Raw genomic sequence first — 24,668 nt, 5'->3', positions numbered from 1 at the left:
CTGACACATCTGATAGAGACGAGAGGATTTCTGCGGGCGCCACAGGATCTGTTCTCTCCTCGTTCTCCCCAGCACTCGGCTTTGTACATGAACAATATCTCCTCCGTCTCTCTCTCTCTCACACCGTTCTCCTTTGATTCGTATTCATTCCTTGCTCTCATCATTTTACGGCTGTCAGCCTAAATGACCTTTGTCAAAAATGAAGTCTGTGAAAGGGAAGAAAGAACGAAGGGGGGAGAATGGACCAAAAGCAAAAAAAAAAAAAAAAAGGGGGGCCGGAGTGAACATGATGTAATGTAATGAACGTGATATGAAATGTCGAACAGTGAAAAGACTGAACGAGCTCTCTGCTGGGCTTTAGATGAGGAGCTGCACAGTCAGATCATTGATGAGCCGGTCCAGCACTCCAGGACAGTTAACAGAGCCATGATTAATATTATTATTTACACCTAAAGCTCTATTGCCAGCGTCCATACTCTTCTGTCTCCATTAGATAAATGGCAAACGGCATCGTGAGAATATCAGGATTGCAACAGTAACGCGAGATAAATCACCAGAACTGAAGACGACGGATCAGATAATAAACGGCTAGCAACAACAGCCAGTAAAACGACACACATCCTTTACTCAAGTAGACGTACAGATACTTGTGTAAAAACAGACTCTGGTGAAAGTAGAAGTACTGATTGACAGCTTCTTTACTCCTGTGAAAATAGAAGTACTGATTGACAGCTTCTTTACTCCTGTAAAATTAGAAGTACTGATTGACAGCTTCTTTACTCCTGTAAAAGTAGAAGTGCTGTTTCAGCTTCTTTACTCCAGTAAAGTAATGTACTCAGAGTATCAGAGTAAAAAGTCTCCCTCTGAAGGACATTTGTGGTCAAAGCTAACTGAAGCAAGTCTTTGTCTCGTCTCGCTGCGTCTGCCATGCGTGATGCGCTCTGATAGGTCCACATCAGTCTTGTGATGTTTGGAATCAATCACAGATAATTTGTCTCAAATGCGTCAAACTAAAGGAATGAGCCTGTTTTGAAAATGTAGGGAGGAGAAGACAAAAGTTAAGTCAGTAAAATACTCAATAAAGTACATATACCTGAAAAATCTACTTAAGTAAAGTTGCAAAGTGTTTGAACTTTGTTACTTCCGACCTCTGACAACAGCTGATGACGTATGAGGATCTTGAAGGGTTGTCAAACAGTAACACACATCAAGAAACCAATTAAGTTTGGTTGCTTGTTAATGAATTTGAAGATGAATTCAATCACATGGAGTGTTTTAATTGGTAATACCATTGGTGTATAATATATGGACGTGGAGTACTGAAGAGAGAGGGAGAGAAAGGCTGAATGGAATATTTAGTCGGCTGCAGGTGTCAGATTTTATGTTCCAAACACACTGATTGTTGTCAAAGGTACAACATGTACTGGAAATGTCAGGTGGTGCTTTAAACTCCCTCAATATGCCGGCGCTAAAACTCATTTGTCAGCCGAGAACTGCTGCGGCTGCTGAACTATTATTAAATGTTCCCCGATTCCACATTACATCAGCGACTGTAAACAACAGGAAGTCATGCACAGGACAAGTTTTTGAATCGTCTCCAAAGATGCATTTTTTTGTTGCCCGCTGTGGGTCGAGGTCAGTGACATCCATCTGAATTTGGCTTTTTTAACAACAATATGTGAGCACGTCCTTGAGAAAATAGCTTATTGCATCTTGGCTTCCTGCCTTAAGGACAGGCGTGTCTTGGAATCAGCCTGAGTCAGTGTTGGAGTAGGTTTCATCTGCCTTTTATTTTCCGTACTCTGCACTCGATCCTTGGGTGATCTGGGAAAAATCTATCTGGCCGGCTGCTGTGTCATAAAACACGTTCCAGTGCTTCTCAGTCTGCTCTGGAGGTGCGGAGATCAATGAGGTGGCAGGCATCAGTGAGGGAGAATCAGAGCATCCGATGCAAGAGTCTGTTATCGTATCAACATCCCGCTTTACTGGAAATCTGTTGGTGATCGGATGCACTTTGGCAGCTATAGTTACACTGTTTCCCTGTTTCTGTATTATAGGATTATCAAATAACGGATATAAATAACACTGGAGTGTGTTTGATGGTGCACAGTCTGAATAAAAGCTTGTTGTGTGCCTGCTAACACTCGTCAAACTGTTTATTTTACGTGATAACGAGAACAGACTTGTATATCACATTCTGTTTTATCGCGTGCGCTAAAATCAATAAAAAAATGACAGCGTTGTCGTGTTTGCGATGTCCTAATGATAAGAACAGGACATAACATCACTTTATCTGTGCAAATAAAAATAAAAAAACACGGCGTGACACCTGCCAGACTCTATCTCATCTGTAAAAGCTTCAGAGCAGCTACTAGACTGGCATTTTTCTGAGAATATTTTGTCAGATTAAATGAAAAATGCGTCTTCAGTTTTGGATCGGAGGGACCAAGAGATGCTCCGGAGCAGTTAAACTGACAGGTGATTCAACTCCACCAACAGAACCGCTGATGTGAGATAGAGAGGAACCGTCAGTTTTGTTTGACTAAATATGTCTTTCCACATGTGTCTTATTCCTCGTGTCTTTTCTTTGTTATTTTATTTTTTATTTCATCTTGTGTGTCGAGATCAAGATGGAAACATGAGTGATATCCCCCAAATCTGATCAAGTTCAAAAGAAAACATCCACCAAACAAGAGTTTCAGAGGGAAAGCACTTTCCAGGCTTATGTTAAGAGGGTATAATATGTAACATTTACACCGTAACATGTCTACAAACAACCAGACATTCTTATACATGTTGTTACGTACTTATACTTACATTATCCCAGCTATTAACGATGTTCAAACCCAGATAAATCTGTCTGTAACCTCAAACTTCAAACCAATCAGATCCACAGTTGAGTCGTGATGCCACCAGTAAACCAAACCAAACCTACTTCATTTGAGAAGTCCCCAGCGCTGTTCTGGTTCTTGGTATAGCCTCACTGATGCTATAGCAGCATACGCTAACCAGCCACCATTGTTGTTTTCAAACCCGTCACCTCCTCTCTCGCCAGTTGTTTCCTCGTGAGGCGCCGATCAGTTACACCGCTGTGTTTTTCGGCCGCGGCCACGCAGCTTGAAGCCTGGTGATAAGGATATTTGAGATCACATAATCACATGAGCCCGCTAATCCAGCTCCCCCACCAGGTAGAGACACACCTAGCTGCAGAAATTACACCACGTTTAAGACGGATAAGATGTCGCCTGCTGCTCTCGGGTCCCGTCGAGCCCAGTTGTTTTATATTCTTGATGATGAGAGAGAACTTTTATCCACACGTTCGGGTTGTGATTGCTCCTCAGGTTGCAGGACTGCACATGTGCTGCCAACGACCTCCGCAGTGAATTATCCACCATTGTGCTATGATACAGCTTGTTGTTGCTGTGTAGCTTACACCTCGTCATTGTTTCAGTCTTGTGGGGTTGCATGCCAATTTCTGCATAATCCTCCCATGATGCTCAGGCCTTTGATGAAAAAAGCCAAAGGATAGAGTCTCATAATGTATCTATAGAAGCATAATATTGTCGGTTTAGTGCTGAATGACATTTGTGAATTGGACAAGCTTTGCACAGAAGAGTGTATGCTAAAATCCCCTCTTCACACACACGCAAGCACACTCTTGATGTTGGAATCATTGATTAAATTTGGTTCAGCCTCAGCTGCTCTGTGATGTGACTATAATTCAGACGGAGGGAACCGTTTCCCCGCCGAGACTTTTTTCTTCGCTTGCTCCCCCGATCTCACCATCTCTTCTTCCCACTCGTCGTCTCTTTCTTCTTCCCCTGTTCCCTCTCTCATCGTACATAAGCATGTCTTTCAAGCAGCGTCGGGGATGCGAACAATCTGTGTTTCATTTACACCTGAAATTAAATTTACCTTTCACTGCTCCACCCAAAGACCTCCTCTGGCCTCCTCGCAGAACATATACACGCCCGGTCGACCTGATAGCTCTCAGCTCATGCAGAATTATTAATCTTACGTGTCTTTTATGCATAATGTTGGAGTCACCGGGGAGGCCGTAGTGCTGCATGGGCCATTTATTTTACTTCAAAGTCTGCCTTCACCAATTAGCATACAGCAGGCGTCAGCTGATGATTCGTATCTCAGTGCTGCAACTGGTAAGCAAGATAGCAGACGGGATGTTTTTCTTCTACATGTCTGAATGACTTGAGTTTATCATCACAGGAGGACAAATGTTTGATAGATCAAGCGGTGCGGTGACTACTTATGTAACGTTTTCATTCAGACTTTGATATTAACGTCTAGTTTATAAAGTGATATATTGTCACCTTGTAAAGCAAATACGTTCGCAAGCAAGCAAGCAGAGGCTTATTTACACATCCAGCAGACACCAATCCAATGCAACATTTGCATTAATTCAGAGGCCACCTGGTGCATTTAGGTCCAATACCTTTGTTCTGGTTTGGATTCCACCAACTCAGAACATTTGTCAGAAATCCGCATACATTCACCAGCAAGTTGCTTACTTTGTCTGTCCGTCTTGTTTGGTTCTGAGCAGGTAGTGTCAACACATTCTCACTCCCAGCTACTCAAATACAGCAACTCGGTCAATGGCCTAACCCCTAAATTCCACCAGGTCCGTGTCTGGTCCGTGTCCGATCCGCCGTTTTTAAATATTCTAGATTCATGTGGGTTAAACAAACACATCCAAGATCCCTGTTATTGACGGCTGTCAACGGTAAAGATAATGGTGATCCATTGGGAAATTAAAATATCCTCTTATTTAAAAACATGCAACAACAAAGATTTAATCGTAGTCGTTCTTAAATGGCGGTTTTCTCGACTTCCGTCATTTCAACCTGGATGTTGACGCGATTAAGCGCTGTCACGATAAAATATGAAGACTAGCGAGGATCTAAATGAAATGTTTTCTTCCTAAATGAGTCGTCCGACGTTTGAGAAATGAGTCACCTGCACTGACGAAGTGATTGATGGCGTAGAATTATAACGAATCACTCGTGTTTCAGGGGAAAGCAGGGCTCCCTCTGCCTCGGGATGAGAGGAGGGGAACGCTTTGATGGACTGCATCCTCTTTATTTCATAGAGTGACAAACTTCAAGCCAAACAAACACCATCTCTGTATGCAAAGTGGTCTAAATATACCCTGACTGCTCAGAGGATGTGGCTGACAGGGATCGAGCGTTAGCTTGGACCTCATGCCGACCCCGGTTCCATCTGCTGTCGGCTGAGTGGGAGGCATCGGCGTCATCTCGCCGTCCTCTCTGACGCGAGTAACGCCGGTGAATGTGCGGCGTGAGACGGGACCCACACACACCGCACGTCTGCTGCCATCAGAGCGCCGTTAGCGAGGCGTTTCACTTCGTTTTTTTTTTTGTTTTTTTGGACAAATTTCAGTTTTATAACCCCTGCAATTGTCTTACAAACTGTGGCGCAAATTTTCCCTCAAGTGCTTCCTCCGAGCAATCATCTGAAGTACCCTCAGCAGCAACCGCACACACACACACACACACACACACACACACACACACACACACTGCAGCCTCTTTCCTTCCCTCTCAGCCTCTTCTGGTTCCATGTTTTTAACTCACTTTGTCTTTCTAATCTAACTCCCCGCCACACATACACATTCAATCCCCCCTTTTTAATAATGTATGAAGGGGAAATGCACGCGGACCAAGAGGCACCATTTTTCAAGTGCAGCTGCCTGTGTTGAAATAAAAAAAAAGAGAAAAGAAATAATAAAGAGAATCATTAATTTATAAGTGCACCAAGTGTTTTGATGTATAAATGAATATAATCCATAATTGTAAAGGAATCAGGGGAGAACATTACGTGACCGTACAACCAGGACCAGAGGAGGTGAGGAATGGGATGGATGTTCACTTTTTTGCCTCTTTTGTCCTCCACATCCATCCTTAAGTTCTTTTTCCTGCAATTCATTTTATCTTCCTCGCTCCATCGCTTCTTTTGCATCCTCTCCTCACTCTCCTCCTTGTCTTATTTCTGCCGTCTCTCCTCCATCCTTACTCTCTTTTTTCTTCCAACTCTCTGCTGATCTTTTGATTGATCCCAAATCTGTCTCGTCTGTTCCTTCTTTTCCTTCTCCTGCAGGTCCGTCTGCTGTACTGCTCCTTGGAGGAGGCTGAGCTGATTTTCAAGGCAGCCTGGGCGGCGGGTCAGGCCGGGCCCAGTCACATGTGGTTCGCCGTGGGACCGGCCCTGTCCGGCCTGGGCCTGGAGGGGCTGCCCAAGGCCTTGTTCGCCATCCGGCCGCAGGGCTGGAGGGACGAGCCACGACGGTAAGAACAGCTTTTTATTTATATTCACGTAACCGTAATTCACCTGGAAAGGGTTTAGGATCTGCTGCTCGAGGGGGAACTACAGCCTCAAAGTTACAAGCATTAGACAACTGACTGCCCGGCACAACCATCACCTTTTGTATGTCAGTAAGTGAACCCTGAGTTTGCAATCATCAGCTAACATCAGTCGGACTCCTCAAGGCTGCAGCAGCAACACCCCACAGTGTCCTACATTAATCAGGGTTGTTTTCTATTGACTAGAAAGTATCCCTGAAACAAAGCCAGTAGCATTTATTCCATCAAAGATAACATAGCCTCGCTGTAAAGTTAATGGCCTTTTCACTCTTTTACAACACCACCCGCTCCCATAAGGCTCACAGCTCTGTTCACTGAACCTGCAGCGCTCGTCTCTCTGAAACCTGCAGACATGCAGCCAGCGAAACCTCGAATGTACAAAATAATAAACCCACTTTGATCGATGCTCACGTGCGCAGGATGCCGTGTGATTATTCCAACTGTAAACCCGTCCATTCCCTGCGTTGTACTTTCTTTTCTCTCTCTCTCAGTTGAATTGAGTTCTGCAGTGCCGAGCCCTAAAGCTGCAGAAAATCCAACCTCATGATTTTAAAAATACATGAGCATCAGAGATAAAATACACATTCTGTATTTCATCCCTGTAGTACACACTCCGCTCACCTCCTGTGTGGCTCTCCTGCAGCACGGTAACATTTCACGACCACCTGCTCTCCCCGTGATGTATGCTCTGCTGCAGGGATGACCTGATTTCACCGCGGCGATCATTACATTTTCCTCTAATCTAATCTAAGTAGACTGACCCCGTGAATCCAGGTGAGAGGTAGAGTCATCTATTGATTTTTACTGTTACATCCAACCCTTGTCATGACAGAAAACAGAGGGAGGCAGGTTAGAAGAGATTTTCTTGACACTTTATGAAGACTCTTCAATAATGCAGGTTGAGGATGAACATTTTGTACGGAAATCCGAACCAGCGGAGGGACTTTTAGGTTTTTGCACTCCAAGTTTTCAGCTTTTACACAAAAAAGTGATACAATCAATCAAACTATTCTCTCAGCTCCGGGATAGGAGTCTTTTTTTACACCATCCCGTTCTTCTTCTCTGTGCTTTATGAAACCATCGCTGTCGACTGGCCGTCACGTACTCGTTGAGGTGCAGCGTGAAGAACGCATCTGGTTTCTATGCTTGTGAAATTGGCGTCCATGCTCTGTAAGGAAAAGCCCAAATAAAGCAGCAAACTTGCCACTACCGTGCAGAACGTCACGGTTCATTGTGAAACACAGATGGACACCGAGGGTGGATAGTTAAAGGGATGTGACCGGTGCAGATGGGTCCCTCGTCGCCAGACGAATGAGGTGCAGCCTTTCATGGAAATGTCAAAATTAAAAGCAATAATTTTGCAGAAAGCTGAAGTGGGTTTTCTGCCTTTTTATAAGTGCTCAATGGGAGATGAAACACTTCTTCTGAATAACTTTTGATGAGGCGAACATTTGACTCACAGTCGGGTCGAGCAGAAGCTGAATCGTCTGTCGGTGTCACCCCAGTTCCTGCCCATTAAATTCCCAGTCCCAGATTAATTCCTGCAAAACACAGACTGGTTTTGGCTCTTCTTCTTCTCGGTCATATGGTATTTTCAAACTTGAGTTGATGAAGGATCGCCTGAACGCACCATTACACAATTGACAAGCGCACAGTGATTATTGGATACTGAGCACAGGACAGCTGTGTCCTCCAAATTCCTACCATTAAGTATTTAAATGAGTCTGGTGAAGTGATCCCGGCCTCCCCTGGTGCCATTTTCCAAACACAATTAGCATGAATGTATATTCAGGCTTTGTTAATGTAAAGATGCTAAAAATAGGCCCAGTGTGAAAGGGATGTTAGTGGTGTATTATATTACAGCCAGCGTGATCTGCAGCAGCATCGTGTCCTCTGCTGCAGACTTTATGATGGCTGCTGCTGCTGACTGATACTCCGGAGAGCCAGGAAACATTTTATAATGTGGACCAGTAGTTTTTATTAACGACATGCTCACCGTGCTGAGAGAGAAGTCGTACTCCACTGCACCACTGTCACCTTCATTAGTTCTCCCTCCTGGAGAGCAGCGTCACCTCATCAGAACATCTTCTGTACCGGCAGCATCACAACTTTTAAAAATGGCAGCAACATGTGGGGAGCTGTGAACCTCCTGCTGCTCCTCCTGAAGACACCATGACTGTGAATGAATTCCCCGTGAAAGAAGACAGAATTTTTGGCACCCTGAATTTGTGTGCAGGGCACTTTTGAACTTTTGAACTCCTCTCAGCAGTCCTGCTTCACTTCTTGTCTTGTCCTGTTAGCTTGTTTGAAGTAGTAATGTACTGAATTATGGAAGCAGGACTCCATTGAAATGCTTTACGATATGAGATCATTAGACAGCGTTTCCTGCCTGGCTGCAGCCAACCTTATAATCAGGACTACAGCAAGAAACATACTGATGATCTTAAGTGTGTATTTTTACATAATTAATCTCAGCGACATATATAATTAGATGTGAGGAGTGTTTGGTGTTGTTTTTATGCGCTGAATAACAAATCGCGCTCGACTTTTACTGCCATATTAAGAAGCGGTGCCTTTTAAACGTTCTCTTGCTTGTGCGAAAGCTTCCTGCAGATCAAAGCCTGATCTATTATTAAGTTGTTCAGAGACAGACAGCAACAGAGTCTGCTAATATTTATTTATTGGAAATGGAAGATGCTTCACACATAAATACGTCTTGAAACTGGATGTTCAGTGGTGTATTGATGTTGTGCTCGGATTAGTTTACTGGCAGCAGCTGCTTTATTTATGATTCGCCATCAGGAGCTCATTTACCAGCTGAGAAGTAACATCGTATAAGTACAGGTGTGCAAGGTGGCCTTTATTACCTCATATACAATATATACAATATCTAAGACACTAAAGCTCACTAGAGTTAATTCATTTGTAATAAACTTTGGGACAGAGGGGATGGACACGGATACTGATGCTTGGTTGGTTGAGCAGATACAAGTACTCCCTACTTTTTACATTTACTTACCAACATATTGCAACTCTGTACTTTTTGTCCCCAAACTTTGAGTTTTGCCAAAAAAAATGGTTCCCCTTCCTTATACTTTGAGTATCAAGTATTTTATAGTCGTCCAATCCAATATTAAATCTTCAATCTGACCCTGAACCCAAAACAAATAGTCTCTAAAAGATATTGTGTACTCAAGTACTTGGGTGAGTTGTTTCTTGTTTGGATTCCAGTACCAGGAAGAAACCTAACGTATGTATAGATACGTAAAGAGCAACCTTATTTGGATATCTGGACCAGTTTTTATCTCTACCCTTTTGTTTTTGAGTGCCTCCTTTGCACAAGTTTCAATTCGTAGTGGTTGAAATGTGACACTGTTTTGCAGGTTCATATCTCGATGTAGGGTGTCCAGATTCTGGTTGAGTAAAGTGTTAGAGCTACATGGTCCAAATGGCATTGTGATCATAGCTGGACTGCCAAGAGAGAACGCAAAAGAAACAACCGCAGCAAAAAAACGGCATATTGGAAATTTGCGGTAATGTCCCCGTCCGACCAAGTCCTTTGGGTCTTGGTTGTAACTCAGTGTTTCAGCGTAAGAAATCCAAATCTCCTAAACCTTCTTCCCTAACAAGTTGATCAGCTCTGAAGAAGTCCTTCACATTTCCGAACACGTTTGCTGTACCCTTCAAAACCTTAACTAGATGGTTCTTGGACATATAGGTAACCAGCCCATTAGCTTTTATAGCTTTTGTGAGAAATGAATTTCCCGTCTGTTCCATATCTCCCCCCCCCCCCTTCTGTTTCGGTGGCTCAGTTGGGTTTCAACACACCGGGTTCTGTTCTCTCCACTGGACCACACAGATATCCAGTCACTAACTCCCAGCAAGACATCAGACAAATGCAGTTCCCAGAATGTTAGAGCATCCATTTAATACCCAGAAATCCTCTCAGCACACTCAACTCAGCTGGTCTGGATTCATACAAAAGCAAAGACGGGAGGAAAAAGATCTGGTTCTGATGAGTCCACTTTTGAGCTGATGATTAGACAGTTTGGATTCTGCTCTTCAGTCCGATTCATCACTTTTTTTTTTTTTTCTCGGAGCAGCAGAGGAGTGCTCACACCCACCACCAGGACCTCATTTGTAGAAATTGGGCAATTCTACAGTGTTTCAGTCGGTGGAGATGTAATTACTTTTCATTTTGTTGAAGTCACACATAATTTAAACTGCCGAGATGAGAGTTCTTTTAAAATTTGCCCAGTTCAGCTTTAAGGTATCGAGGAGAGGAGCTCTTTCATTGCTCTTTCATTTTTCTACACAAGTTCGGAGCTGTTAACTTTTAGCCTTGTTGCATTTCCTTTGTCACTGTGTGTGCACTTATTCAAGCAGCGAAGAACCCTGACAGTCCCGAATATTTCCCGGACCTCAGCGGTGTCAAAAAAGACCTTTTGAAAATGTCCCACTGTCTCTGTCTCACATTGTTCTTTCCCTAATCCTGCAGGCGCATTGCCAAAGGTGTCTCGGTGCTCACCCACGGGGCGATGGCTCTGCGGAGGGACCAGGGGGCCACCAGCCGGTCGCAGTACGCCGGCAACTGCCAAAGCGACGGCAACCAGACCCACAGAGTGCCAGACAGAATCAGGTGAGAGGGAGGAGGGTGGAGGGGGAGGAAGAGGAAGGCGACGGAGGGTGACTTTGAATTTCGATGTCATTCACAACCGGCTTCAAACACAACGGCAGAGCGAGCGAGCAAACAGTGAACAGCATGGAAAAGTAAACAGTGGCAGGCAGCTTTAATGAAGCTTCCACATCCAGAGCGCTGAGTCATCCCGGGCTGGTTCTGTTCTGATGTTATACAGGTGATAGTCCACATGGTGGCTGCTGGTGGATTTCTGCGCTCCTGCTCTTGAACTTGCTGATGCTGTTGGATTCAGAGGATTGATTACTGTTTACAATGTGAGGGTTGCTTTGGCGTTACATATCGGACTGCTACATATTTCATAATACAAGAGCGTGACGCGGAGGGTTTATTGATTCTGCGACTCAGCAGCACTGTTCAGGGTCACATTCAGCAAAAAAACACAGAGCAACGCTGTGGTGCGTTCAAGTCCAGTAGGAAAGGACTGACTCTGGTTGCTACTGTATCTCTGAATTAATGCAGATGTCTGAATGATGTAGTTTGCAGGGTTATTGTTTAAACATCACCTCTCTGTTTGCATGTGTTGGTCTTCTGGACACTTATTCAGGCGGCACCCCTGTGACCGACGTGATGTACACTGTTTTTTTAACACGAGTCATGGTTTACAGTCTCTGGAGCTGTGTGATTCATCTCTCCCCACGGCTTTGTGTTTAAAAGCAAGCAGAAATCGCAATTCTTTGAGGAAAGGCACCCAAGTATCGTGATAGTACTGAATTGCGAGGTAAGCATATCCTCCCAGTCCCAGTTAACACCGTTCGTATTCTCGTAAATAAAAAAACGTCCAGACACAATTCTTCAGACTGACAAGTTGACTATTACCAGACATCTGCTGAGTATTACGTGCTAACTTAATGAAAAAATAACAATTAAAAGTGGTAACCACACTGAACAGTGATGTCACGGTGCACTGAGAACGTTTTCTGATGTTCCTCTAATATAAATTAAACTCAAGCTGTCTGGTTTTGTGAATAAATCTGCATTTTTTTGGACTACAATATCGTGCATAATGACCTGTGGTTTACTGAGGATCAGAAAGGAAATGCTTGTTGTGTCCAAAATCAGAGGTATTATTATTTTGCCTTGTGTTAAAATGTGTTTCGTGAGACAGTGCCTGAATAGAGACAGAGCAAACATTTAACCACAAATTGCTGCAGCCTCCATTTTTCCTATCTGTGTCACTGTTATAAACCATTTATAGCACCACCGATACGTCCAATTTACATTTTAGACAATCTGCACATTTACCTCGAGGGACTTTAAATACGTGGCGGGGACAACGAGCAGAGCAGCAGCACAGCAGAAGAAGTTTTGACTGCATGCTTGATTGACTGCTGCTGCTCTTTGGCACAGCCCCCTGTGGGAACTGTTTGCAGGAGTCAGGTTTCTCTCTCTTCTCGGCTGTCAGGGTTACAGGAGCTGTCTGGGAACCTGCTGCTAGACCGGCTCTGGAGAATTGTGTTCAAATTCTCTCTCGTGCCGTTGTGCCGAATAACACTCGCAAACGAATTATCTGCAGGATGGGATGCAGAATATACTTGTGTAATGTGTTTCATTACGTCGACGTTCAGGAAAGACGTCTGTGTCTCAGGAGACCGAAGCGTAAGTGAGTGAGAAACCCTTTTTTTTCCTGACGTCAAAAATGCCCTTGAGCAGGGCACTAAATCCCTCACTGCTTGGTACGACAGTGAGGACTGCAGCTGTGCTGGCTCACAGACCTCACACTGAACTCAATATGAAGACAGATGTTTCTGGAAGGATAAGGAAAACAGAACCGAGGCCCTCAGGACGAATAGACGTGAAACAACAGCGTGACATTAACTGGCATTTTAATTTGGATCTTAAAAGGAAACAGCTGAAGCTAAAATTGGGAACTTTTCTACTCGTTCATGTGCAGCAGCACAGAAGATCGTGATGATGAGCGTCTGCGTTGATGTTTTCTTATTGATTGACCAGTTCACACGAACTTAACAGCAATGACGTCATCAAAACACACTTGACCCGTATGAGATAAACGGCTGTGCAGAGAGATCCTGACCGATCCGATCATGACAGATGAAGGGTTTTTGTGTCAACACCGTTTATTGGAACGTGTATTTTTGTGCGAAAGCTTAGATTGAAACTTACCTCAAAACTTAAGAACTGCATTTATCTCTTTTGTTTGAACATTATTCAATCCACATCGTGCATTTTTGCCTCTATTATAGCCACAAGGTATTTATTGTGTCTTTGTGTTGCGTCTGAACACCTGTAGACAGACGACACACTGTTTTATTCTTCTGATTCTTCTTTTATCCAAATCTTCTTCTGGCCACTGAGCGTAATACTTGAACCTGTAGTGTTGGACTTTTACATACAAATGACACTCAAGCTAAATTGGTTTAACGATGCTGATTAAGCCGTTCACCACCAGATCAATCTCTTTGACTTTCCTACGTTGGCAGGTAGCGTCAGCTAGCAGTTATCGTTTGTAGGAGCTGAAGGTCGGAACAAAAGTCGCACACTGCAGGTTTAACGTGAGACAATGTACTATTTGATGGAAATCTTCCTCTGTGGCAACTTGTGGTAATTAAGGAAAACAGTACATGTTAAAACAAAGATAGCTCACATTTGCTAACATTAGCCACCATAAGCTGCTGGTGAAACCATTAGGGCTCTATCAGTGAAATCACTGGGTGTATCGAATTGAACAAATGTGCATTTAATATCTTCTGAATTCAACTTTTATTTCTGATGTGAAGAAAGTTGTATTTCTTCCTTTAAATGTTACATAATCTCCCTTTAATGTTAGATGAGAACACTGGATCCGTGCACCCGTTTCCTCTCATTAAACGGGCGTTGAAAAGACTTTCTGAGAAATGTAGCAGAGTTCCTCCTGAAATAGCTGCAGATGAGGCAGTTTGAGTGCGAGCAGCCACAACAGAGAAGCTCAATTAGAACAGTTAGTACCAGAAAATAACAGATTGGTGCAGATATGACAGATTGATGGTGGCGTCAGAGAAATCTTCCCTGCACAGACAACAAGTGCGACTGCAGATGGATGGTTACCGCAGGTTGCCTGCCTGCCGCTCTTTAATGAAGTGAGGAGGTTCATTTTCAACTCGGCAAAACATTTCATGCCCTTCAGAATCTGGCTTTTGAATGCTCTCAATCAGCAGCAGGGCTGTCTGTCACGCTGACAGGCGCCGAGGCTCATGGGAGTCTCATCGCGTGGCGGTGATAGTCTTCGCTACCGCAGCATGAATGACACCTGTAACACGTGAAGGGTTTTTACTCTCCGGGGAGATGAGCACATCGCAGAAATGGCTCCTCTCTGTCTGAAGTGTAGCTGACACAGAAATAAGAATCAATCTGTGTGTGTTATTAACGACGCTGTGGCCTCGTTTACATGTAAACATCTTTTATTCTGGGAACAGTGGGAGCTTCTGAATTTACAATTAGTCTTCCGAGTAGATCCTTTTTAAATGTCTGAATAAAACATCTGTGGTGGTGCACCTGAAGCTGTTTGGTAAACAGTTTAGCACGCTAGCCAACAAACTTTTGGATGATTTGCAAAGATAAACTAAGATCTGCTCACCGTCCTGAACACCCACTCGCTCAGATCAGATACATGCTAGAACACCTTCTGTTTGACTGCACGTGTTAAATTTGCTGGAGTGCTTTGAGACATTGTCGCATTAACGTCACAAAAAAGACCCCACAAGTTACTACTTCACTTGAGAGGAGTGAAGGTGCAGCTTAGGGAGTTGGTGGCATTCAGTGCTTTTCTAACAACAAGCTTTAGTGGCGCCTCAGGAGGCAGTTTGAGTTGAATGTCAGTCCATCTCTAAACCTTCTTGGCATCTATGCTTAACTTTAGATATCAGATATCTGATACAGCCAAAGGGCATGAAGTGGGTAAGTGTAGATATTGACGATATGTCGCCTAAAACCAAAAATCTGTATGTTTCAAACACTCGTAGCTCGTTCACAACCTTACATGTCAAACTTTCACCTTCCCGAACCTCTGCTGGAAGTATCGAATGTTTAAAACATATTGATCATTTTGCGTATTTATGTTGCGTTTTGTAGAAGTTGCTGGATGTTTTGACACGTTTTCTTCGGTGGCTCTGGATTACACGACAAAGAAGATTGCTAAAAAACCTTTCAGAGCCAAGAAGTTGAATCTGATCCACAGAAAGGTCGACTTTCCCACCGCTAATCCTTCTACTCGACAGACTTTTGTTCCACATCCTGATCCGCAAGAAGAGAAATGTCATCATAGGCTGGTTCTGTAAAACCTTGTTGTTGTTTTTGTCCTCTTCAAATGTCTGATGACATTTATAAACTTTGCAGCGTAGAGAGGCGTCGCACTCAGAAACTGTTGGCAAAAAAATGTTAATTTCCACTTCATGTTGCTTTCTGGAGGTTACATTTGTAAGTTATAATCAGATCTGATGACATTTCTAAACTTTCGAGCGTAGAGAGGTGTTGCACTCATTTTCGTAACTTATAATCAGAGAGCCTTGGACTCCTTTCAAACTGCTGACTAATACCACGGACTTCATCATAAACTGGCTCTGTCCTTGAAAATCACCTCCTGTGTTACTGAATATTTCACTTCGATATCAACAGCAGCTCCTCAATCCTGTTTTCTTTTCTACGGCATTTAAAATGTGTGCTCTCTGCAGGTCAACGCGGTTAATGGATAGGAATATGAAATTATTGTGATTATCACAAATAAAGGGGTAGCGGTAGAGCTTACATAACTAAATTCATGATTACAGTTCACATGGAAGTGTTAATTGCAGCGATGTGACTCCCGCGACCTTACTTTGAGTCTTGCTACATAAAAGGCGCCTTCTTTCTGCATCTCGCTGAAGTTTGTCCACAGATCTGTGGAGTTGTATATGAACGTGTCTCATAATGACACACGGTGGTAGTGGATTATGCTGCAGCAGCGCTTTCAGAAGTTCCCATCCATGTTTTATCTGGAGTCCATCATAACGTCTCTCTGCAGGGTCGCTCTCCTCCAGGAAGAAAACTCATACATCCTTTTAAGACGCTTCTTTTAACGCTGCCGGCATGTTTGATGCCGAGCGGTGTATTCCTTAAGAGTTTTATTTGAAAGACTGATTGATTTTAACCCTTCGTCTGTTTCCGAGCTTACATAAAGCTCGTTATTATGGAACTAAAACGCTTCACGCGTTTGATGTCGTTACCTAAACCGACTCCGTGCAGCTCTTTGTTTTTGGTTTGAACGTGAGGTAGTGTTTCAGTGCTTTCAAATCCATGACATCTTTTTTTTTTTTTTTTTTTTACACACTGAAGTAAAATGGTGTTGGATAACGGGGCTACACACTCGCCGGCGGTGCTCGTCTGAATGAGTGGGCGGCAGAGCGAATGCATGCTCAGCAAATCTCCCGTTGAATAATTAATCATCCACAGACAGCAAAACTAAGTTGATATTACGAATTATCACGTGGATTAATGGACTTTATGTTACATGAAATATTAAACATCGGAATACGAGACGAGGCTTTTACCTGGTTGTGTGTCACAGCTCATAAATCTTTGACCCTGACGTGTAATGTATAGTTAAACAACCTCACACAGACATCAGGGATCGTCTTTTACACGACGACAGACGTTTCATCCGCTCACTGGAAAAAGTCAGATGAGACAAAACGCATTTTAGAGCTTCCTAACGATCTCCATCAGTCAGTCTTTGCGCCCTCCTCCGACAGCTGAGACAGATGTGTATTTAACAAAGACAAACATAAAACGCCAGCATAGCTGCATGACTGCATTCACCAAAAAAAAAAAAAAACAGCCAGAAATCCTCTGAACAACCAGCTGCTCACGTCTACACACTGTGGCAGCACAAATGTCAGGATGTGTAGACAGAAGGGGAAAGAGGAGGGGGACGTTTTGTGAGGACGGGGAGAAGGCAGGAAATGTGTGAGATGGAGGTTTTGGCAGGCGGAGCTGGAGGACAGCTGAGAGGATGGAGAGAAAGAGTAAAATGGAAGCTGGAGATAACGATGATGGCGATGATGGCGGTGATTCTGGCTGCCTGCTCGGAGAATTTAGCAGCTTCCAGCCATCAGATTACAAAACAACAGCGGCGGAGCACAACGTGAGCCGGTGCAATGAAATCAATTAACACATGCAGCATCACATAACAATGACTTTCAACCAGCACAGAGCTGTAAAACCCAGTGAAGCTTGTTTTCTTACGTGCGTCCTGTTAACTGTTAAGCTGTGAGAAGTAGCACCAGCGACATTAAGTGTGTTTATGCAGCTTGTATTCACTCAGTTCCGGTGGATTCCAGCGGTGACACGTATTCATGGAGGGGAAAAAAAAAACTGTCAAAATATCATTAGAAATGTCTCAAAGCACTCCTGCTGTAAAGACTCTGCTTCCCCAAAGTCTATCTGTAGTCGCAGTATGTTCCTGTTCTTGGCAGTTTTGCTTCCTATTGTACTCCCAGAGCTTCGGATGACAGGAGGGTGATGGTGCAACATGTTGGTGAAACTCCGAGCAGCGCTGAGCGTTCAGATAAACACACCGAAAGAAGATTATGGCACCAAAGTGGTTGAGGACGTTGTATGGGTTTGAGGAGGGCTGTACTTTCTTCAAACCCGCCGCCATTATCCATTCATCCATCATCTATCCTCCATCCCTGCCTCTGAAGTCTCCGAAGTCAACCTGATGAGCGAGCGAGCGAGCGCCCAGCTTTTGTGCTCGATATGGAGGGACGAGTTCTGACTTCTCACAGCTTTTCCAGTGATTTATGTACGTGGGGCACAAACACTCGCTGTCAGGATGTTTTTCCAGGATGAAGCATCGTTTCCCCTGCTTTAGACTTTTGCCACATTTTCGATTCTGCCTCCTCTAAAACAAAGATAAACGGTGGCACGTCAAGAGGTTAGCATGGTTCCTATAGCCTCCGTTATATCACAACTGGAGAGCATATTCAGTCAAAGGAAGAGCAACAGAAGGCTTTTCCCAATGGAAAACATGTTTTTGATCTTCTCTCGACCAACAAGTAGAAGTTTGATTCACCGTTGGCTCTACAGTCGATCTGATTGGTTGAAGTTAGCCCATGATAAACAATGATGGATGGTTCATCCAATCACCTGTCAGGTAGTTTTTGAAAGTGCCCGCCCTTTCCCGAACAGTTTCCTGCAGCTCTTTTCCAGATGCTTTTGTGAAACCAACCATAAGGTGTGTCAGGTAAAAACCACTTATTACACGGCTCTTCTTAATGCTGCAGAATGCTCCAATCACTTGAATGGGCCTTCCCAACATTTGGCGGCCAATTATTTTCGTATAATTGACCGTTGCTAGCATATTTGACCGTCGTCAATGAAAGTGTCCTTTGTGCCTCTGATTCACGTATTTCTTAGCACTCCACGCTCTAAAATATTTGCACCGCAAGGTCACTTATCAACTCAGCGTCTTTGGTCACTAGGCGACGTCAGCTGATCTGTAGTCTACTTCATATCGGAAAAAACTTACTCCTAGGCCACTAGTATGGATGAGTTTCACATTAACTTTAATATTTTTGGAAAATACAGTGATTTCAACTGTTGGCAAAAGGCTGAGTTGTCGTCACTGGTCAAGAAAAGAAAAACAGGAAAGCAGCGAAGAGGGAGAAGAGAAACGGCGTCGGTTTGGCGAACTATATTTCTCTGCTGAAAAACACTAAATAAAACTAATAAACTGTAAAAAAGACACACTGTGTGAAGTTTGTTTTTGTGTTGGCAAGTAGCCGTGTAATAAGCGGGATAATGTATAGAACGGCAGTGATTATTGGGAAAATAAGTCCCTTAAGGACGAATCAGTCCGGTTCGTCCTGTCGGGACTTATTTTCCTGATGATGACCCCCGTTCTTTACATTATCCCTGACTTAATGATAATGTTTCAAAGTCACTGATCAGGCGTGTCCAGGTGAAAGCCACCGTCACGCCCTGATTTAAGTTATTACAGACACTTCAGTCTTCAGACAGGAGGAGAGATGGATTTAAGGAGGACTTAATGCCCTCAGACAGCTGAGACACAGAGTTCATTGTAACTGAATGAGTAGAAAACGCAGAGAGAAAGTCAGGCGACACATCAAACAGAGCGAAGACAGAACAGCCAATAGCTGGAATTAGAAAAAGGGATTGGTCTTTTGTATCTGACTGTTTTATTTGTATTTTAAAATTGCATATTGTAGCTCTCTCCAGATTGAAGCATTAGCTCAAATATAGAAGAATGGCGATGCAGAATGTAGGACAGGGAAGAAAAGACAATGTTATTATTAACAGTTAATTAGAATATTGTGTTTTATTTCTTTACCCAGATGATAAAGCTTAATGTAAAAACCCAACGAGACAGAACAGAGGAGAGTGGAAGAGGTGTGGAGAGGAAATGAGGATAAGAAGGTGAGAAACAAGAGAAGGAGAGGAGGAGAAGAGAGTTAAAGGTGAGGAAGAGGGAGACGGAGGTAAAAGGGAAGAGAAGGAAGAAGATAAGGCGGAAAGAGACCGAGGAGGAAGAGGAGAGTCAGACTGAAGCTCAGCCAGTCACCTCGAACCCTCAGGGGACCGACTGCTCATCTGGAGTGGAGGAGTGTCGCACCACCCGCTCTCTGTGTCTCACTTTTTTTAATAACCACACCACGGTCATCTCCAGCAGCCGAAATTCATCCAGGACAAACCAGAAACGTCTCACTTCTCCCTCTGAGCTCTCTGAAAGTTCAGACACAGCGTCACTTTGTCCTTCATGGGAATTTTAAACTCCCAAATCCCCCTTTTCTGTTATGTTTTGATGATCCTATCATATTGTATCAAGTTGTATCGTGACGTATCGTATCGTATCGTGATGTGACGTATCATAAAGTGCCATATCGTGTTGTACCGTATCGTATCGTGTTGTATTGTATCGTGTTGTATTGTGTTGTATCGTATCGTGTTGTATTGTGTCTTGTTGTATCATATTGTATCATGTTGTATCGTGTCGTATCGTATTGTGATGTGACGTATCATATCACGCCATAATGTTTTGTAACGTATCGTATTGTATCATATCGTATTGTGTCGTATTGTGATGTGACGTATCATATCGCGCCATATCGTGTTGTATCGTATCGTATTGTGTCGTATCGTGTTGTATCGTATCGTATTGTGTCGTATCGTGTTGTATCGTATTGTGATGTGACGTATCATATTGCGCCATATCGTGTTGTATCGTATCATATCATGTTGTATCGTGTCGTATCGTATTGTGATGTGACGTATCATATCACGGCATAATGTGTTGTATCGTATCGTATTGTGTCGTATTGTGTTGTATCGTATTGTCATGTGACGTATCATATCGCGCCATATCGTGTTGTATCGTATCGTATTGTGTCGTATCGTGTTGTATCGTATTGTGTCGTATCGTGTTGTATCGTATCATATTGTGTCGTATCGTGTTGTATCGTATTGTGTCGTATCGTGTTGTATCGTATCATATTGTGTCGTATCGTGTCTTGTTGTATCGTATCATGTTGTGTCACGTCTTATCGTATCGTAACAGCAGGACGACTTTTGCTTACCTTCACTGCAGTCACTCGGTGTGCTCAGTCCTGCTTCCTGCTTTGAACGATGCATTTCAGTTGGAACCACGTTAAATATTCATGTCAACACTTGAACCCACAGTGCTAATAGCTGACAGCCATATTCTTCTGGTGTAAACATTAAATATACATGTGAGAATATAGGTGAGAATAATGTCTGGAATGTCAGGAATGCCAGTGTTTCAGACTGAGAACACTGACCCATCTTAATGAACTGACTAAATCAGTTTGGGATCCAGAGACCTGAGATTGCATTAAAGCAAATTGGTAATTAGTATTAACAGCGATTGCAATCACACTTAACTAAGTTTATTTTATTTCATTGTGCCCAAATTCTAATCGATGCAGGTTTTGCCGGTTTCCGTTGATGAAATGCTCATTATCGCCTTCAGCATTTTGTAATGTTTTAATATCAGTTGATTCTATAAAGAACTAAATGACACGGTTAGATTGGATGAAGAAGAGGAGAGTCAGGACTTTACATCCGGTCACAGGACTTCTTAACGTCTTTCTTTTTTTTTCTCTCCCTCGTGTTTTCACACCTTCCCTCGTTGCTCATCAACATGTCTGCTTGTCACCTTCCCATCTGTTGTGTTTCCTCTCTCTCTCTCACTCCCTCTCTCTCTTTTCTTTATGAGGTAATCACCTTGGTTTCCTTTCCTTTCAGTCGTGCTTCTTACTTCTTCCATTCACATGAATTTTGTTATTTCCGAGTATGAATAAAACGAACCAATAAATGATCTTTCATTGTGAGGAACAACGGATGGAAAACAGCCCTCTCGGCTTATTAAAACCATCTTTCTGTTGTATGGCAGTATGAGCAAGACATTTTGGGGCATAAGCCAAAATAGACCTGTAGAAAAACCTTCCCTTTAACTGACATAATAAAGCAGAACCCAATCTAAAAATTACTTGAGTCATTACTGGTCTGAATACGACCCGAGGACGACTGGCCTCATTCCAAAAAGCATTCAACCCAAATGGAAAAAAAAAGGAACCAACGATGGGAGCAGCATGTTGCGCCACCAACTAATGCCAAACAAAGGTCCAGTGCAGTGTCAGTACTGTCCACACTGAAGTCAGAACCTGAATGGGTTGATTGTCAGAGACCGACATGTCTGTCGCAGCGTCCAAGCAACAGAACCTTTTGGGTTTAGAAAGGTACATTAAACATGCAGCTTAAGAATGTGATGTCGCACCAATCACGTGGATAAACGTTGGCAAGTTGAAACTTTCCATTTCTTTATTTTGCAGCTGTTCCTTGAACTTTGATGTTAAAGTGTATATCATGACAGCTCCGTGCTTATGGTCCACTGAGGTTTGGGCTCAGAAAACACTGGGTTTTGGGTTAGGAAATGACCAGAATTTAGCTAAAAAAACTGGTTTTGTCACCATAAACATATCTGGAAAATATCCAAAGGGTTCAAACAATGTCTTGAACAGTGGTCATTGGCTTGGCAGCTCTCTTACATAGATGCCACGCTACCACTATCCCCTCCCAAGTACAGTCAGCTCATGTTCATGTAAAGTTAACATGGTATGACGCATATTAAAGAAAGTTAATGTCAAGTTAAAGACATTGACTTTTAGTTTCACGCTGAATACGAACGCTGGAGAAAGTCCTGTGCTAGTCTGACACTTCCATCCACTCCAACCTTCTTCATACACAGATTCTGTTGCTCATTAAACTTCTTCACCTGACTGTCTCATTTGCTGCTGTAATTATTACTACAGCCACTCGAGGTTGTTGCCTAACAATAAAGTTATAATAGCAGCTAGCACAGTCGACCTATCTGGTTGTTTTGAGGTTGATGAGGGGTTGCTGCTCCGTACACATTCTGCTTTCACGCCTTCCTCTTCCTCTCGGTTTACTACATTTCCCAGGATGCCATGTAGGAGCTCATGCAGTACAGTTGGGAGCTTGTTGAATTCAATATATGGAGTCGCAGGAAGCTTAAACAGTTCTGCTGTGCCGGCCAGAGAATAGAATAACGGTGTCTCCGGTGTTTCAGCTCTTCCCTGACTTTGGCGTGTTTTCAGGCTGCTCTCCTGAGGCTCCTGCTGCTGCTGCTTCTCTCAGTCCGTCTGCTGTTACCTCCTCTGGTTCTGACCCTTACAGCTGTTGAGTGTTGGCACACAATGTTCTTGAAAGAGCTGACACCTGAACCTGATGTTGACAGTTGATGTGTTGGACCGGGAGCAGACAGACTCCGTTTATTCGTCCCTCTCTCCTCCTCTAGCTGTCGCGTCGTGCCTCCTGCAGCAAACATACGTGACGCTCGTCCCCGGGAGGCGAGTAAAAAGTTACATGACTCGTGTCCTCAACAATCAGGACAATTTATTGAGAGTGGTAAGAGCCAATGGGAGGGCAGGCTCACAATGAGTTTGCTAATGTGTGCTTTGGGGGTTTTAAAAAGGAGGGCTGACTTTACTGCCTAATTATGCCAAGGCTTTGTTAATGGATCTGCCCAGGGTAATGGACGCTCTAATGTCCCCCCCCCCCAACCCATCCGCTCTGACCAATTACGTGACGAGCTCCCGGAATACATGTAACAACCTGCCCTCCTACGTCCAATATGCAGCATGCACACACTCTTAGTAGATTACAGATATTAGCACTTGGTTTAAGGTGTTTTTTTCCACATTATTTTAGTTTTAGGCCCCTTTTTTTAACTTTCAAGGATATGTTTTTGTTTAATTTATGGCCCTGATACAGAAAACAGGTCGGATCAACATGAATACTAAGCAGAGATGCCTGCTTGTTACACATTTCCACATATAAGCCCATCCCTTTTTCACTTAATTTTGCTGAGTTGCCTCTCTTGCTCTCTCTCTCTGGAGAATCTGAGGCTTTTCACACAGTTCGATAAATCTAATCCCATTCCCCTTTTCTTCTTAATCACTCCTCCTCTCCATACTAGCTGTGAGGTGAGGTTTTCCGGCATGGCTCCAATGTAAGACACGGGGAAACATGGGGGAAAAATCCTTGTTCCGTGCATAAATGTATTTCAAAGTCCAGCCGAGGATAATCCAAGGCTCTGGGAGTCTGAGTTAGCTCGAGCAACTGGGTTTCTCTTCTAAAGTTACACTTTTTTGATGTGGAATTCACTTTTTAGGAAATAATTTCCCTGCTTATCGGCGATGTGGGTCGAGGAACACAAGTAGAGTACATACAGACGTGTAACTGTTGTACTGAGTCGTGTTTCTGCAAAAATCTGACTACATCTTTCGAAGACGGGCTGAGAGATTCAGTCAATTGTTGAGTCTGATCAATGAGACTTCAGGATCGTTCACCCCACCTTTTAATTAACGGTTCAGTTAACGAGTAAGTCGTGGATTGGAAGAAATATATAGAAAAACACAGAATGGGCAGACGGGAAACAAAGAAAAAAAACTATGCAACAGTAAATCGAGAAGTAGACCAGAAAGTGAGTCTGTGGACTCAAATGTCCCCGTGCCTTCATTCTCTCTTTACGATTATACAATCTTACACCCTGAATGAACGGATATCTGCAGGCTGACAACTGGAAATGGACTCATTTCAGATTGCAAGTTTGTCCTTGTGTGGTTTTTTTCTTCTGGTGTGTCACATTCACATCATGAATGACTGTGTGACTGAAGCAGGAAACATTAGAAAGGAGTGAGGTCACCGTGGTCCCCTTTACATGTCCTTCACTTCAGTCTCTCTTTTTCAACGCTCTCATCAGCTTGAATGGAGACTGATATAAAAAAAAATATTCATATGGCAGCATTCAGTGCGTCATGTTTCCGTCACAGCCAGATCTTACTACCTGTGATCACGTCAGGAATAAATGCCGACAGTATCTTTTCCCATCGCAGATAAAATCCAGATGTTTGTGAGTTATTGTTCGTCCGATCGTCTTACTGTCTCACTTCTTTCTTGTAGCTGCGTTCGAGAGATCTCTATAACTAACCTCAGTGAAAAGCCCGCTCGTATGTATTCAGAATCTCCCACTGATTGATTGATGG

The 24,668-nt window shown here is 43.3% G+C and overlaps 1 protein-coding gene across 1 annotated transcript in view; it reads left to right on the top strand.

Moving 5' to 3' along the window:
- Window positions 1–24,668, top strand: part of LOC115579192 (glutamate receptor ionotropic, NMDA 2D-like) — a 224,159-nt gene that overhangs the window by 101,588 nt on the left and 97,903 nt on the right. Inside the window, exons 5-6 of the mRNA XM_030412752.1 lie at window positions 6,133–6,320; window positions 10,894–11,034. Of these exons, the coding sequence (XP_030268612.1) occupies window positions 6,133–6,320; window positions 10,894–11,034 (329 nt within the window). The remainder of the gene's footprint in view (window positions 1–6,132; window positions 6,321–10,893; window positions 11,035–24,668) is intronic.

The sequence above is a fragment of the Sparus aurata genome, chromosome 3 (genome assembly GCF_900880675.1).
Source record: "Sparus aurata chromosome 3, fSpaAur1.1, whole genome shotgun sequence".
Classification (NCBI taxonomy): domain Eukaryota; kingdom Metazoa; phylum Chordata; class Actinopteri; order Spariformes; family Sparidae; genus Sparus; species Sparus aurata.
The sequence above is the reverse complement of the archived record's forward strand: the minus strand, read 5'-3'. Positions and strand labels throughout refer to the sequence as shown.